The sequence below is a fragment of the Girardinichthys multiradiatus genome, chromosome Y (assembly GCF_021462225.1).
Source record: "Girardinichthys multiradiatus isolate DD_20200921_A chromosome Y, DD_fGirMul_XY1, whole genome shotgun sequence".
NCBI classification, from domain to species: domain Eukaryota; kingdom Metazoa; phylum Chordata; class Actinopteri; order Cyprinodontiformes; family Goodeidae; genus Girardinichthys; species Girardinichthys multiradiatus.
In genome coordinates this window covers 17,591,700-17,608,028 of record NC_061818.1, presented here as the reverse complement: position 1 = coordinate 17,608,028, position 16,329 = coordinate 17,591,700, and the positions used below count along the sequence as shown (strand labels likewise).

Genomic DNA, 16,329 nt, shown 5'->3' with positions numbered 1-16,329 from the left:
AGTTATTAAATCTCAGCCCTATTTTTAAACACCTGATTTTAAAATAACTCTTTGACTTTTTCACTTAGTAGTTTCCACTCTGAAGAATGTTGTTGTATCCAGTTTTCTATGAGGTTGAAGCAAATCTAGTGGAATACAGTGTGCTGTTATTCCAAATACATTTCAAATTGTGCCCATTTTATTTTCCACCCCCACCTCCTTTTTTCTTTTCGTTTTCTAGACCATGCAAGCTGGCCGATGTCCGACAGATGAGCTGTCGCTGACTAACTGTGCCGTCGTGAGCGAGAAGGATCTGCAGTCAGGACAGTGAGTAGTCATCACTGATGTGTTCTCAATGCAAATTTAAAGCAAGACATCTCTATGCTCATCCATCTGAACTCACCTATTTATCTACGGATCTATCCACCTGGTCATCCAGCATTCAACCCCTTAAGCCAAAGGCAGTAGTATGAGACTTTCATTTTTTGAATATATAATATTGAAATAATTATGATATACAGTACAGACCAAAGGTTTAGACACACCTTCTCATTCAAAGAGTTGTCTTTATTTTCATGACTATGAATATTGTAGCTTCACACTGAAGGCATCAAAACTATGAATTAACACATGTGGAATTATATACTGAACAAAAAAGTGTGAAACAATTGAAAATATGTCTTATATTCTAGGTTCTTCAAAGTAGCCACCTTTTGCTTTGATTACTGCTCTGCACACTCTTGGCATTCTGTTGATGAGCTTCAAGAGGTAGTCACCTGAAATGGTTTTCACTTCACAGGTGTCAGGTTTAATAAGTGGGATTTCAAGCCTTATAAATGGGGTTGGGACCATCAGTTGTGTTGTGCAGGAGCTGGATACAGTACACAGCTGATAGTCCTACTGAATAGACTTTTAGAATTTGTATTATGGCAAGAAAAAAGCAGCTAAGTAAAGAAAAACGAGTGGCCATCATTACTTTAAGAAATGAAGGTCAGTCAGTCCGAACATGTGGGAAAACTTTGAAAGTGTCCCCAAGTGCAGTCGCAAAAACCATCAAGCGCTACAAACAAACTGGCTCACATGAGGACCGCCCCAGGAAAGGAAGACCAAGAGTCGTTCATTATTTAACATATTTTTCTCTTAAATATCTGAGTGTCTCTCTTTTGTTTGTCATGGAGAAACACTTCACATTGATAAAAGTTGTGTAGTGTTTCCCTAGGTCGGTTCCCCTCACACACCTGCAGACACCCTCTCAACTCACCCTGCTGACTTTCCCCAACTAGTACAGCAAACCTTTCTGTAATGGGAATCGGGGGTAAAATTGGGCAAAAAATGTATGTAGGGTGTCCCAGGCCATAAAGTTTCACAAATTACTCACTGTTTTAAAAAATTTGTAATCGACCTCAGGCCATCGCATGAGGGCAATGGGAAAAATTGTATTGTTGTATTATTTCCAGATCTTGTGACAGGAAATCTTGTTATACAACAAGAATATTAAAACTCTAGAGGTTAACACCAGAATTAGCTACTTGCACAAGCAATGCATTCTTTAAAATGCTTTATATGGTGCTGTTAGTGGTGCTACATTCCTATCAGTTTGAAAACACTTAGATAATAATTTATTATATATCTTAGTATGATTAGCAATGTCAGTGCTTAGTGCTGACAATAAAGATAAACCCTGCATTTTTTTATATATATATATATATTTTTTTTTGCAGCAGCAGCAGCAGCAGCAGCAGAGGCCTTTATTTTTCATTTTTTGACAGTAGGTAGACAGAGTGCAAAGAGAGGGGGAGACATTTAGCAAAGGTCGACGGGTCCGGGATTCAAATCCAGGACAGCCACATTGAGGACTATAGCCTCTGCACATGGTTGAGGAAAACCCCTGGAACAGGCCCAGAAGTTAAAATTCTTAGAATATATACCTTGACCTCCATTCAATTCAATTCAATTCAGTTTATTTACATAGCGCCAATTCACAACACATGTTGTCTCAAGGCACTTCCCAACAGTCAGGTACATACATTCCTATTAATCCTAACAATTGAACAGTGCAGTCAGATTCAGTTATTTATTCAAATTGGATAAAAAGTTTTTCTATCTTAAGAAAACCCAGCAGATTGCATCCAGTCAGTGACTTGCAGCATTCCCTCCTCCTGGATGAGCATGTAGAGACAGTGGACAGTCACTGGCGTTGACTTTGCAGCAATCCCTCATACTGAGCATACATGTAGCGACAGCGGAGAGGAAAAACTCCCTTTTAACAGGAAGAAACCTCCAGCAGAACCAGGCTCAGGGTGAGCGGCCATCTGCCACGACCGACTGGGGGTTTGAGAGAACAGAGCAGAGACACAAAAAGAACACAGAAGCACTGATCCAGTAGTACTTTCTATGGGAAGGAAAAGTAAATGTTGATGGATGTAGCTCCTTTAGTTGTTTCACCTAGAAAGAAAGAACAGATAAACTCTGAGCCAGTTTTCATATGTGGCTCGAGTATTCGAGAAACTAAGAAGGACATTTTCCAAGCGTAATATTCCGGTGCATTTTAAACCCAAGATCACTCTCAGACAGAGACTGGTTCATCCCAATGATAAAACATCCAAACACAAACTCAGCAGTGAGGCAAATGTGGTCCAGTGCAGCAAGTAATGTTCAGACCTCTATAATGAAGAAACTAAACAGTAGCTACAAAAATGGATGATACAACACAGAAAAGGGACTGTCGTTGAAAGACAGCAATGTGGACATTTGGGACAGGAAAGGCTGGTGGTTTGAGACAGGAGTGAAAGAAGCCATCGATGTTGAACATGAAAAACCATCTCTAAACAGAGGAGGTGGCCTTAGATTTCATCTTTCTAACACCTACTCCTCAGGCGGACATGGCATAGTTAAGGATATGTTTGGATTGTGAAGAACAACCACCCAAGCACTTAGCTGAATAGAGGGTAGGGCCAGTGACTCACATGTCCCAATTGCCGTATTAGTGACTTCAGTGGCCCATTACTGTGATTATCCTGACAACAACTTATGGGCACTATAAAGTCATCCATGAAGCTTAATCAGGGATTGTTGCCTTTCTCTGCAGACACGTGACAGTGAAAACTACACCAAACCACAAGTATGTGTTCACAGTCAAGACCCATCATACTGTAGCACCTGGAAGTATCGCCTTCAGCCTGCCGCAGGTTCATACACACGCACGCACTGAAACAAATCCTTCCTATATTATAAGATAGTTGTTGGCCTCATTCTTAGGTGTTTATCTTTTTCTATTGCAGAGAAAATGGGCAGGTCTCTCCATTGGCCAGGAGGTGGAAGGTAAAACTTTGTTTTTTAACTCATGCATCATCGGATGTTAGTAAATAACTGTTAGCAATGTTAGGCTGTCAGTTAGTCCTAGGGCAGGCATGAAATTCACAGTGATGATGCTGGCAGATGTTGTGCTCTGAACTATTTGAGATGCTTTAGTTAGTAGAAGGTCGGACAGACATAAAAAAATGTTTTAAGTGAGACAGTTGATATTCAGACCTTTATTTTATGAAAAATAACTGAGTTTGTCTGCCCATTCAGTATCCAATTACAACTTTGACAAGGCCAAGCAGTGTATTGGTGCCATGACAATCGAAATCGACTTCCTGCAGAAGAAGAACACCGACTCCTCTCCCTATGACTCAGACAAGATGGCTGCTGAGTTCATCCAGCAATTTAACAACCAAGCCTTCTCTGTCACCCAGCAGGTCAATGCTCCACAGTTTTCCTTTCACTTTTACATTGAATTATAGGCTTTTATAAAAAATATTTTTCCTGCCTCCAAATTCCAGTTAGTGTTCAGTTTCTGCGATAAGCTGTTTGGCTTGGTGGTGAAGGATGTCGAGGCAATGGACGCCAGCATCCTGAAAGGGGATCCAGGAAAGAAGCCACAAAAGGTACCAGACCTCTTTAAAGAGCTCAAACACCAAAACTAAAAGGAGAACCAAAAGTAAGAAATGAAGTAAAATAGGACTTTGCAGCCATGATTCAAAGCAAGACGTCTGAGATGCTGGATAATCTGCTGCTGGAACTCTGATAAGAGTTGAGGATTTGTTCTGCCACTGATGGGATTTTGTTGATTGTTCTGAGACACATCATTAGTTCTAAGTAATTAAACTCCAGAGAGTGAGCTGGAAAATTGCTCTGAAGAACGTAGAATGATCCACATATGATTGCAGTCAAGTCCTAATAAATTAGAGCATGAGCTCACAGAGCTGTTCAGCTCTAAATGTATATAAGGTATTGGCTTCACATAAAATATGCATGCATTGGTTATAAGTTTAACTGCTGGCATTTTCATGAAAGATGCATTTAAATTAAATCTGTATGAAACAAGCAGACCTTACATTTGGATTCTAATAAGACTTCTGTACATTTTAAATGCTTAATAGGTTAATTTTGCTTTTTTTATATTGAATCATATATATTGCAGAAGGCCTGTTCTTTCCTTTTGGTTATTTAAAGTTTTACTTTAATTAATTTGTTTTAAAGCACTATTTTGTTATAATGTATGTTTATATTGGGTTAGAATGCAGGATTTGATTCAAATAAGGTACAGAACATGTAAAAAAAACTTAGATTCTCGGTTGAGGAGTGTGAGTAACTGTAATTACCCTGACAGATTGACAGCGGTCTGATGGTGGGCAACAGCCAGGTGATTTTTGAGAAGGCAGAGAATTCTTCTCTCACACTAGTGGGTACGTTCTTCTTTCATCTCCATTTATATGCACAGATTCTATTTGAATACCAACTTATTTATACATGTAAAGCCAGAATGCTGCAAAAGCAACATGGGTACCCCCTGAGTCTGTTTTCTCCATAAGATGGCAGCAAGAGCAAACAAAATGAATCAGAGCTATCTGCAAACACAAATCACAAATCATTGTCATTGACTCTATATTTGTCTACAGGGGTTGGACAATGAAACTGAAACACCTCGTTTTAGACCTCAATAATTTATTAGTATGGTGTAGGACCTCCTTTTGCGGCCAATACAGCATCAATTCGTCTTGGGAATGACATATACAAGTCCTGCACAGTGATCAGAGGGATTTTAAGCCATTCTTCTTGCAGGATAGTGGTCAGGTCACTACGTGATACTGGTGGAGGAAAACGTTTCCTGACTCGCTCCTCCAAAACACCCCAAAGTGGCTCAATAATATTTAGATCTGGTGACTGTGCAGGCCATGGGAGATGTTCAACTTCACTTTCATGTTCATCAAACCAATCTTTCGCCAGTCTTGCTGTGTGTATTGGTGCATTGTCATCCTGATACACGGCACCGCCTTCAGGATACAATGCTTGAACCATTGGATGCACATGGTCCTCAAGAATGGTTCGGTAGTCCTTGGCAGTGACGCGCCCATCTAGCACAAGTATTGGGCCAAGGGAATGCCATGATATGGCAGCCCAAACCATCACTGATCCACCCCCATGCTTCACTCTGGGCATGCAACAGTCTGGGTGGTACGCTTCTTTGGGACTTCACACCGTAACTCTCCCGGATGTGGGGAAAACAGTAAAGGTGGACTCATCAGAGAACAATACATGTTTCACATTGTCCACAGCCCAAGATTTGCGCTCCTTGCAACATTGAAACCGACGTTTGGCATTGGCATGAGTGACCAAAGGTTTGACTATAGCAGCCCGGCCGTGTATATTGACCCTGTGGAGCTCCTGATGGACAGTTCTGGTGGAAACAGGAGAGTTGAGGTGCACATTTAATTCTGCCGTGATTTGGGCAGCCGTGGTTTTATGTTTTTTGGATACAATCTGGGTTAGCACCCGAACATCCCTTTCAGACAGCTTCCTCTTGCGTCCACAGTTAATCCTGTTGGATGTGGTTCGTCCTTCTTGGTGGTATGCTGACATTACCCTGGATACCGTGGCTCTTGATACATCACAAAGACTTGCTGTCTTGGTCACAGATGCGCCAGCAAGACGTGCACCAACAATTTGTCCTCTTTTGAACTCTAGTATGTCACCCATAATGTTGTGTGCATTTCAATATTTTGAGCAAAACTGTGCTCTTACCCTGCTAATTGAACCTTCACACTCTGGTCTTACTGGTGCAATGTGCAATCAATGAAGACTGGCTACCAGGCTGGTCCAATTTAGCCATGAAACCTCCCACACTAAAATGACAGGTGTTTCAGTTTCATTGTCCAACCCCGGTAGGTCTTAGAATATCTGATAATATTTCTATTTTTGAACAGGTAAGGCAAAAACCAAGGAGGCACGGCAGACAATCATTAACCCTGACTGGAACTTTGAGAAAATGGGAATTGGAGGTCTGGACAAAGAATTCTCTGACATTTTCCGCAGAGCCTTTGCTTCCAGGGTTTTCCCTCCTGACATTGTGGAGCAGATGGGTAAGACATGGCTTTTAGACATTTTCACATCTGTAAAATAGAAAGGACCTAGAAACTATTATATGTATGTCTTCTTTGATTTTCTTCTTTGCATTCCTTCCTTTAATAATGTTCTCTAGTCTTGTCATTATTCTAATGGTGCTTTTTTTGTTCCAGGCTGTAAGCATGTGAAGGGGATCTTGCTGTTTGGGCCACCAGGATGTGGAAAAACACTGATGGCCAGGCAGATCGGCAAGATGCTCAACGCCCGTGAGCCAAAGGTTGTCAACGGCCCAGAGATCCTCAACAAGTACGTGGGAGAGTCTGAGGCCAACATCCGCAAACTGTTTGCTGATGCAGAGGAGGAGCAGAAGAGGGTGAGAGACCTCTCTGACTTATGTTATCGACCACTGAGGCATGAATATCAGGAACTAATAATCACAATAACTAAACTTATAAAGCACTTTTGTACTAACTACAATTTTACATGGTCGATGTAGAACTTTCATAAATGTCATATTTAAGTGTGCATGTGTGGTGAGGGGTTGAGGAAATGGGGGGTATAGGTGTGTGGAGTACGTTTGACATGAAAATTCTCCCAAATTGGCTCCTGATACCATGTTGTCACTCGTATTTGGAGCTGTCTGGCTACTGAAGGAATGTCCTCCTGGCTTCTATGTGCCGGTTAAAAGAAAACAAAAAGCTGGTTAGAAGAGGCATCTCCGTGGCATTTTAGAAAGGCAGAAGGTGTCCTCACCCTTGGTGGTAGCTGGAACGAGTCTTTCTCCCAAGAACATAAGCACTAATGAAGCAGGATTCAAAGGAAGTATGAAACATGAAAGTCGTGAAGTATGTTCCCAGGAGATGAAAGTGTGATCACTTGAAACAAACTGATTTCTCAATAAAAGTAAAAGGTCTGACTAAAAGTCTTGTTCACCTTGAATGAATGCATCTCAGGCTATAAATGCAAAATGTTAAAGAACATGAATGAAACTAAAAAAGCATCCATGTTTTCAGCTTGGCGCCAACAGCGGTCTCCACATCATTATCTTTGATGAGCTGGATGCCATCTGCAAGCAGAGAGGCACGGGCGCTAGCAGCACTGGTGTACACGACACTGTGGTCAACCAGCTCCTGTCGAAAATCGATGGTGTGGAGCAACTTAACAACATCCTGGTTATTGGTAAGGACAGTGAAATCAGAATAGAGCCACGTAAACCTGCACAATCACTCTACTGACTGGTTTTCTGATTAGTGTGGACTATTTAACTCTCATCTGATCAGCATAAAAAAAATCACAAAACTGCTACCCAGAAATGAACATTAAAGATTTAGGGCAAACATGACTAAAAACTATTACTAATAATTTGTCAAATACGTGGTGTAGTGGTGGACCCCAGAATGCAGACAAGCAGGAAGCAGTGTAGCGTGGTGAGTAAAAAATTTAATAAATGAAACTCACTTCAGCAGGTGGTGGGAAAAACAGGCATGGACAGGCAGGCAAGACATGCTTGACATGAACAGGACAAACTTGGCAAAACAGGCTTTGCATGAGCAGAGTGAACTGAAAAGTTACTGCAAGAAATGAACAGAATGATAGTGTATATATGGATCATGATACAGGTGAAACGAGAAGACTGATTACATGATGAGGTGGACCGAATGAAGCTGATTGCAGGTTGACAGATGCAGGAAGAACAAAACGTGACTATGGCAAACAGATCTCCAACAATACAAACCCATCGGGAAAACATGAAGTACAGAACATGAACAATACTAAGGAAGTAAAGCACAGCCAGGAAAACAGAAGTAAGATGCAAAAACGTAAACTGGAAATAAGAATAACTAAAACCCAAGCAAAAACAAAAACACCCTTAAATCAGGACATAATTTCTCCAACTGACCTTAAAATTAAGCTATAGATATTTTAATTTAACCTGACTTAACAAATAGTTATTTGGGGGGTTTGAAGTGACATTTTAGCTTAAACTTCTTTATTATCTAGTAGAACTTACTCATGGTATTTATCTTTTTCGGATTGAGTTCTAGGTGGTGAAAGGAATGACAAATGCAAAAAGTTGCCAGTGAAACACAGCTGACTAGCAACGTTTGTTGTAGATTTCTTAGTAATCGAAACACATCTGCCTCTGCTCCTACTTTAGTTTGCTGGTCTCCCCATAAATCCTTATTTTTTCCTGTAAATTTCTGACCTCTGACCAACTGTCTCTCTTTGCAGGAATGACCAACAGGCCCGACCTCATCGATGATGCTCTGATGAGGCCTGGCAGGTTTGAGGTGAAGATGGAAATTGGTGAGTGCTAAAACAGTCTTGGCTTTATTTTAATCTTTCATTTTAATTTATGAAGTGCTTATTACAGTGCACATGTCCACCATGAGTATAATTTTCTGTGGGTTCTTAGCAGGCAGCATATGCAAGGTAAACCATATGGGCCAGAGATAATCCACATGGGTCTTGCGTAGGAAGAGCCAGAAATGGCCTACATTAATCCTTTGAACTCGGGCCCCCTCTAGTACCCTGTAGATAATAGACTTCCCTAAAGCCAACCAATGTAGCTCCCTTGTAGGGTATCTGATCTGCTCCTGCTGCATGTTTTAGGTTGACTTGAAGGATTTTTGCAAGCATCCTACAGTGTGACCTGTGCAAAAACTTCCAACACAGACTTAGTGTGTTTTAACCCATCAGGGGCATACATCAGTAGTGCTTCTGCATGATATCAGTTAGACATCTATCCTCCCCTGTCTGTTCCTTCTATGCCCCTCCGTTTGTCTCTCACTGCCACTATGCCCTAATCATTTGTCCTTCAGGTCTACCTGATGAGAAGGGCCGTGTCCAGATTCTAAACATCCACACCACTAAGATGCGAAGCTTCAATCTGCTGGCCTCAGATGTTGACATCAAAGAGCTGGGCTCGGAGACAAAAAACTACAGCGGTGCCGAGCTGGAAGGGCTTGTCAGGGCAGCACAATCCACCGCCATGAACCGACATATCAAGGTCTCCTGACTCTCTTTAATGTTTGGTGCCTCAGTTTGAGATGGCTTCAGTTTTGGGGGAAACAGGATGGGAGATAGCCTACTGGATAGGAAGCAGGATATGGTGTCAGCACAGATCAAACACCCTGGCCTGGAATTAATCAGCTGCTGTGATAAGGACATAGGCCCTGCTAAATGTGAGGGCCTGTAATCCTAACAGCCACAGTCTGTCTGTGTTCTGCAAGCCTGTAAAGAGAGGAAGAAATCCTCAAAGCAGTGAAAGGATAAAAATCTACAGGTCAGCCTATTTTAGCTGATTTTAGCTATTTAAAGTGCCTTAAACTGAAAAAACAAAGGGGGGGGGGGGGGGTTACAATGCTTTATTAGTGGATAATAAATATCTAAACTTTCTCAAAAGTACATTGTATCCAAACTGCTGCCAGATAAATAGTTTAAAGTGGTGGGACCACCTTCAATGGTACTGTAACCAAGTGTGGCCACCCTGCCTGACAAATAGTCATTATTAGCTGACGTAACAAAGCAAACTACTCAAGGACTACTTCCTTTTATACTTCAACAGTCTCAAACAGGGTGTCGAGCTTAAAGCACTCACTTTAAGGGCTCATAATAATAGTATAAACTTACCTCACTAGAAGTCACATGCCGACAGCAACTGGATAGCGCTTTGCAAAAATTTTACTTTTGCAAAATATTGTTTTAAAATCTTGACATTGAACATTTTAAAGGAACTTTTGCATGTCTTTAACCGAAAGTCAATATTTTTAAACAGTTACTGCTCCGTCAATATTTATTTGGCTTCATGTTCTTCTCCAGGCTACATCTACGGTTGAGGTCGACATGGAGCGGGCAGAGAAGCTTCAGGTCACCAGAGATGACTTCATGGGATCCCTCAACAATGACATCAAGCCTGTATGTAACAGTCAAGGTTCATGTTGTGTAAAATCATTATGGTCTATCGACGTGGAAAACAGGCCAAACAGGGTTACTCACAAGTCCAAATTCTTTATTTACAGGCTTTTGGAACAAACCAGGAGGATTATTCCAGCTACGTCATGAACGGTATCATCAAATGGGGCGACCCTGTTACCCATGTCCTGGATGATGGAGAGCTGCTTGTCCAGCAGACAAAGAACAGTGATCGCACTCCTCTGGTGGCTGTACTTCTGGAGGGTAAATAAAGAGTTATTAACCAAAGCATTCTAAAGTAACAAGTAACTCAGATTCAGATGGTAAAGTGTACCACTTCTGTGTACACACACAGGTCCATCCCACAGTGGAAAGACAGCCTTGGCAGCTAAGATTGCAGAGGACTCTCAGTTCCCCTTCATTAAGATCTGCTCTCCAGACAAGATGATTGGAAACTCAGAGATCTCCAAATGCCAGGCTATCAAAAAGGCAAGTGTTGCAAATTATTTTTGGCTTCAAAGTTTACAGTTAAACAACCAAGCTTTCATATTTACTTAATTTCCTGTCAAATACCTTCCTCCTCTTCTGTCTATCACAGGTCTTTGATGATGCATACAAGTCCCAGCTCAGCTGTGTTGTGGTGGATGACATTGAGCGGCTGCTTGATTATGTGCCTATTGGCCCTCGTTTCTCCAACCTTGTGCTACAGGCTCTGCTGGTGTTGCTTAAAAAACCTCCACCCAAGGTGAGAGATCTTCTGAAACCTGTTATCATTTATGTTGTATGTTATAAACACTAAGTAACAAAAACTTAGTGAAGCGTCAGAGATCGGTGTACTCTTTACAACCAGCTGCTTTAAGATGACATGACAAGATCAGATGGAGACTGGCTCCAACATTAGGCTGCAGTGAGGTCTTGCCTAATGCATATCCAAAACTTACTGTCTGATTTTAAGGAAACTCAACCTATGATGCCAAATCTTGTCACATGTTGCTGTTGTTGAAGCACCTTGCAGATCAAATCATTTACATGCCCATTGCTGGCTTGCATGTGTTTCATTCATTCTGTAGTGTAATCAAAAACAGATAAAAGTGAGTTGTGTCCTCATCCTGCAGGGCCGGAAGCTGCTTATCATCGGCACCACCAGTAGAAAGGATGTTCTGCAAGAGATGGAGATGCTGGATGCCTTCAGCACCACTATCCACGTTCCCAACATCTCCACTGGGGAGCAGTTAGTCGATGCTTTAGAGGTACAATATAAAGAATCCAAATCACACATGAAGTTAGGTTTGTTTGAGGTTCGCATCTGGACAGATGTTAGGATCCTTCTAGTGGATAAGTACTGAACATTCTAAACTTTATCAATGATAGATTAAAAATTTTCACTTTACAGTCTAGGCTCAAAAGAACTGTCAGCCTTGACATTTCTCTACTTTTGGGGAAAACATTATTTCAGCCTACCAGAAAAAATATTTTTGGCTATAGCATTGTTATGAGTGTATTTCTTTATCCCTGTCAATGGAGGGTCGGAAGTTAACACTGAAAATCTCAACATTTCTTTGACCTTTTAGCTGCTGGGAAGCTTCACCGATAAAGAGCGAGCCAGCATTGCACAGCAGCTCAAAGGGAAGCGGGTCTGGATCGGCATCAAGAAGCTCCTAGTGCTCATTGAGATGTCACTTCAAGTAAGAAAGATCAAGTAACAAACAAAAAAAATGTCCATAAGCTACAAGGTATTAAATCCTGTGCAGTTAAGTCAAAATATTTACAGTTGTTTAATTATTGTTTCGTTTCTTGATTAATTCATTAATTAGTTTATTTGGTTTGAAAAATGCTGCAGAAGCTTTTATTTCTCATGGGATCTGTGGTTCTGTCTGAGGAATTGAGATGTTATTATGTAGTGACTAAACTACAAGCCCCATGATTCATAGCAATAGGCCAAGCCATAAGAAATGAATTCCCAGATATTCAGCTTTCCCAGCAAACCTACTAAAGAATTCTGCTCCTGATTCTGGCGTGCTGGATGTTTAGATGACTAAATAGCAAATTAGCAAAACCTTACCTTATCCATTGTAATGGAAAGGAATATAAATGACAAGGGTTGACTTCAAAGTAATGCTTTCAATAGGTGTCTAAAACCCATCTTCAGCAAGGTACTGAAGTGTAGAAGCACACTGATATTAGAAGTTATATTTAACTCATTGAAGTTATCAAGTTTTTTCCATAATCCATGTACAGTGCTGTAAAAAAAAGTGTTTGCCCCTAACAGATTTCTTGTATTTTTGATATTTTGTCATACTCAGATCACATCATTAAACAAATTGCAATACCAGACAAAGAGAAACAAAGAAAATACAAAAAGAGGTTGTCAGATGATGCCAGGTTGGGTTGTCCAAACCAACCTGGATCAATGTAATTTGAGGTTTTTGGAAGGAAATGAAAATTATCAGCAATTTACGACTGAACGTTTCTGAAGATTTTATTTCTTATTTGATATATTGTTGGGAATCATAACAACACTCTGGAATGTTGTTAGGATAGTTTTTATGTTTTGTACTGCTACTAAATCATTTACTTTTTCCTTTGGTCAATGTTGTCTATCTCTAGATGGATCCAGATTACAGAGTGATCAAATTTATGACTCTGCTTAGAGACGAGGGAGCGTAAGTATATTTATACTTTTAAATCACAGCAACAACATCCATCAGATTAGGAACTCATCCTGTATCATTGTCATCCTCCTTCCTTTAATGTGTCTGTTTTTTAATTTTCTTTAGGTTACACTCAGCACAACCCTTAATTAAAAAATATTGCTCTACAAGAGCATAACAAGTCTAAAAGTAATAGGTTTCCACTGAACAACAACTAACCACAGTGACTTTATTTTGCAATCACCAGGTTGAATGACGGTGATCAAATCCGAATTTAAGTCGCTCTTAACTGGTAAGACCAACAATGGTTCAATGAAACTAGAACTAGTGGATTCTGTAGTTGGCTCATTAGATTAGCTTTTAGGTTTTATACCCTTTAGTAAAGAGCTGAGTAATAATTTAATTACAAAGTAATTAAAGTATTACTCAGCTCATAATAGATCAGATCTATAATATGATTGGCTAACAGCTAGGCTTTTCTTAGTTCATAAATTCTAACATGTAAACCTAGACTTAGCTTTAACTGTACCTGGACCTCTTCCACTAATCCTAATCTGAAACACAAATTATGATGCTCTACGCAGTAATGAAGCAGAAGGGAAGTAGGACAGATTTTCATTTGCTTATGTGCTAATCATAATCAATATCAGGCATCACCCAGAAAGGGTTTTGGACTGTGAGACCACAGAGTTGTATTGACAGTCTGCAAGTTTACAGTGTGCTGCTGGCTCTGCTGCCCAACCATCATTTCCAAGTAAACCAGCTTTCATAGCCTTCTCACTCTGCCCTTCAGCGGTCAGCCATGCAGCCCTTCCTCCATAACAGGCTGTAAACCTAAACATAAGAAGCCAATCCACCATTAAACAAATAATTCCATTGCAGCACATGGAGTCAACAATAAATAAACATCATATTACTAAACGTATTTACTTCTCTGTCTTCACAAATGAATCATTAGGGTTTAATATAATGCTGCCCCACCTTTTGCTGCTATAACAGCTTCAACCTTTCTGGGAAGGCTTTCCAGAAGGTTTTGGAACATGTAATTAGGAATTTATGAGTATTTTTGCAGAGGCACATTGGACTGCCAAACAGTGCTTGAGAGTCCATGAGCAGTGGTATAAAGCTTTATAATTTATAATAATTATTTTTCTTGTGTTGTGTACAATGTGTGCCTTTATTATTTCTTCCCAACATCTGTGCATACATTTTATGGAAACAAGCTGAGGTTTCCTTTCTGATAGTGAGCAAGTGAAGATGGCGTCTGAACTTGCATAGATATTAAATAAGTCTCGCCTTCTGTTTCTATTTTCTTTCTTTCTCTAGTGATCGCAGTTTGTAAGAGTAGAGGGAGCAACTGGAATTGAGGAGACTCACTATCTGCAAAGCATTAACAGGAACCAATAAGGGAGGAGAAGCAAAAGAAAAACCAGATCCCCTGTTGTCCATTCACCCACTGATCACCTGGTCTAAATTAATACTTGACAACTGCTCTCATCTACTGCATGTTCCATTGAGAAAATGTGTCTGTATCCCCTTCCTCCTGCTCATCACTAACAGCACTTATTAACATTTTGCAGCCAACTATTGGAAGTGGTAGTGTTAAAATCTGTTCTCTGTAAAGGAACTGCAATAGATGATTATGGAGGAAAAAAAGTGTTGTTTTGTGCATTGTGCGTAAAAAAGAACAAAAAGAGGAAGCCGCGTTTTTAGCTGTACTAGCTGTTGTATTTGTTGCATATTTCTTGTCCTGCTGGCAGTAGCTATTGTTGTGTATCCCCACAAGCAGTATAAACACAACACAGGCAAAAGTGACTCAAATAGCCCTTTGGCTGCTGAGAAGTGAATTTACGAAAGGCTTTTAGTGATTTACTTGTGGCTGTATAAAGAAGCTGTTTCATGTGTAAATGTAATCCATTTAAATATACAGTATGACATTGTTCTGTAAATAATTTACATAGAAAGATAAAATACAGTTAAACAGAAGATGGATATTTCATAGTTTATCAGTATGGTCCTCCTTGCTGTGGAGCTGGAGATGTTTATTCGACCAGATTTGATTTCAATGTAGTAATAAAAAATATGTTAATGATTGTTGGCCTCTTTCTGTGTATACAGTGCAGTTCAGTTCTTTGTTGGGAATTGTTGGAAACCCAATGCTGCATGTGTATAGTGTGTGTGTATGAGTGGTTGATTAAAGTTTATTCAAATGGAATCGTGTGTTTGTAATTAATTGTGTACTCCCAAAAAAAGATAGCTGTATATTAATTTGTATTTTTGTTGCTTATGCCTTGTGCTCAGTGCTCAAAACTAATCCAAACTTCCTGTTCTGTACAGACCATTGACGATGGGTGTGTGTGTGTGTGTGTGTGTGTACATAAATGTCAATGTTCAGATGGATTATTGCAATAAATCACTCATATGCACAGCAAAACAAACCTTTGATCTGATGTATATCTGGCCTCCTTTATCGCTGCACAAGACAAAATGATGGACAGTGACAAATGTTCTTCTCTTCATGACGTAATACACAACACCATCAGCAGCTTTTTACCCCAGACAAATATAGCTTAATTATATACAATAGGTTCAAAAATTCTAAGTTCATTTTCAAGGAAAAACAGGTATTGACCAACATTTCTCCAAGACTGCATCTATGACTCATCCAGAAGGTCGCAAAAGGACCCAAAACAACGTATAAAGCACTGCAGACCTCACCTTCAGTTAAGGTGAGAGTATGATTCAACAACAAGACAAGAGAGTGGGCAAAATGGAATCTATGAGAGTTACAAGCTCAAAACCACTGCCAAAAAACATCTTTATTATCCCATTGTTGTTGAATCTGCAAAGAAGGATGGGCGAAAAATTCCTCCACAACTATATAAAAGACTCTTTGCTAGTCATTGCAAATGCTTTATTAGTTTTAGTGGACAATGGCCAATGCCATACACCCACAACCCACTCCTACACACAGAAGAACAACCTGAACCCCCCATCAACAACTCAACAGCCTGTTACCCTCTCCACTCTGACCTCCTGCTTATACTAAAGATCACCGAGGAAGATCTAAATAGGCTCTTTCAACCTCAGAAGACCAGAAAAGCTCCAAGACCTGATTTCCCCCTTCTGCCAGAGAGCCTGCACTGACCATCTGGCCCCTATTTTCAACAAGTCTCTGGAGCTGCATGGCTTTGCCTACTGCTTTAAGCATTCCAACATCATCCCAGTCCCAAAGACCGGCAGCAGCAGGTGAGGCTGGGGAGCATCTTCTTCTTGTGTTTTCATTCTTTTTCTTTTCTTTATAAATAAAATGCCTGTACTTATACAAGCACATTAATGCACACACTGTTCATGTCATCTTTTATTTTATCTCCTCTAAAGTTTTATACTTATTTAT

General features: G+C 40.2%; 1 protein-coding gene across 2 annotated transcripts; it reads left to right on the top strand.

The window, feature by feature from the left end:
• The first annotated feature begins 220 nt into the window (after positions 1–220).
• Positions 221–15,147, top strand: LOC124865053 (vesicle-fusing ATPase-like). 2 transcript variants are annotated; one of them, XM_047360059.1, is made up of 20 exons: positions 221–306; positions 3,068–3,167; positions 3,261–3,300; positions 3,553–3,719; positions 3,804–3,908; positions 4,634–4,709; positions 6,228–6,383; positions 6,540–6,739; positions 7,380–7,545; positions 8,599–8,673; positions 9,189–9,376; positions 10,189–10,284; positions 10,389–10,545; positions 10,637–10,770; positions 10,880–11,026; positions 11,397–11,531; positions 11,853–11,966; positions 12,889–12,944; positions 13,180–13,224; positions 14,259–15,147. In XM_047360059.1, exons 1-19 carry the CDS (start codon positions 224–226, stop codon positions 13,208–13,210), a joined length of 2,226 nt encoding a protein of 741 aa, XP_047216015.1. In that variant the 5' UTR covers positions 221–223; the 3' UTR covers positions 13,211–13,224; positions 14,259–15,147. The 2 variants fall into 2 exon arrangements, with proteins under 2 accessions (XP_047216015.1, XP_047216016.1); XM_047360060.1 differs by lacking the exon at positions 13,180–13,224.
• Positions 15,148–16,329: the final 1,182 nt, after the last annotated feature.

What these genes read in the sequence shown, in the direction of transcription:
- LOC124865053 (XM_047360059.1), top strand. Translation starts at nt 224, where the DNA reads ATGCAAGCTGGCCGATGTCCGACAGATGAGCTGTCGCTGACTAACTGT. An exon ending in AAGGATCTGCAGTCAGGACA is followed by an intron (nt 307 to 3,067) that starts GTGAGTAGTCAT and finishes CTTTCTCTGCAG; the next exon opens with ACACGTGACAGTGAAAACTA. An exon ending in AGTTAGTCGATGCTTTAGAG is followed by an intron (nt 11,532 to 11,852) that starts GTACAATATAAA and finishes TTGACCTTTTAG; the next exon opens with CTGCTGGGAAGCTTCACCGA.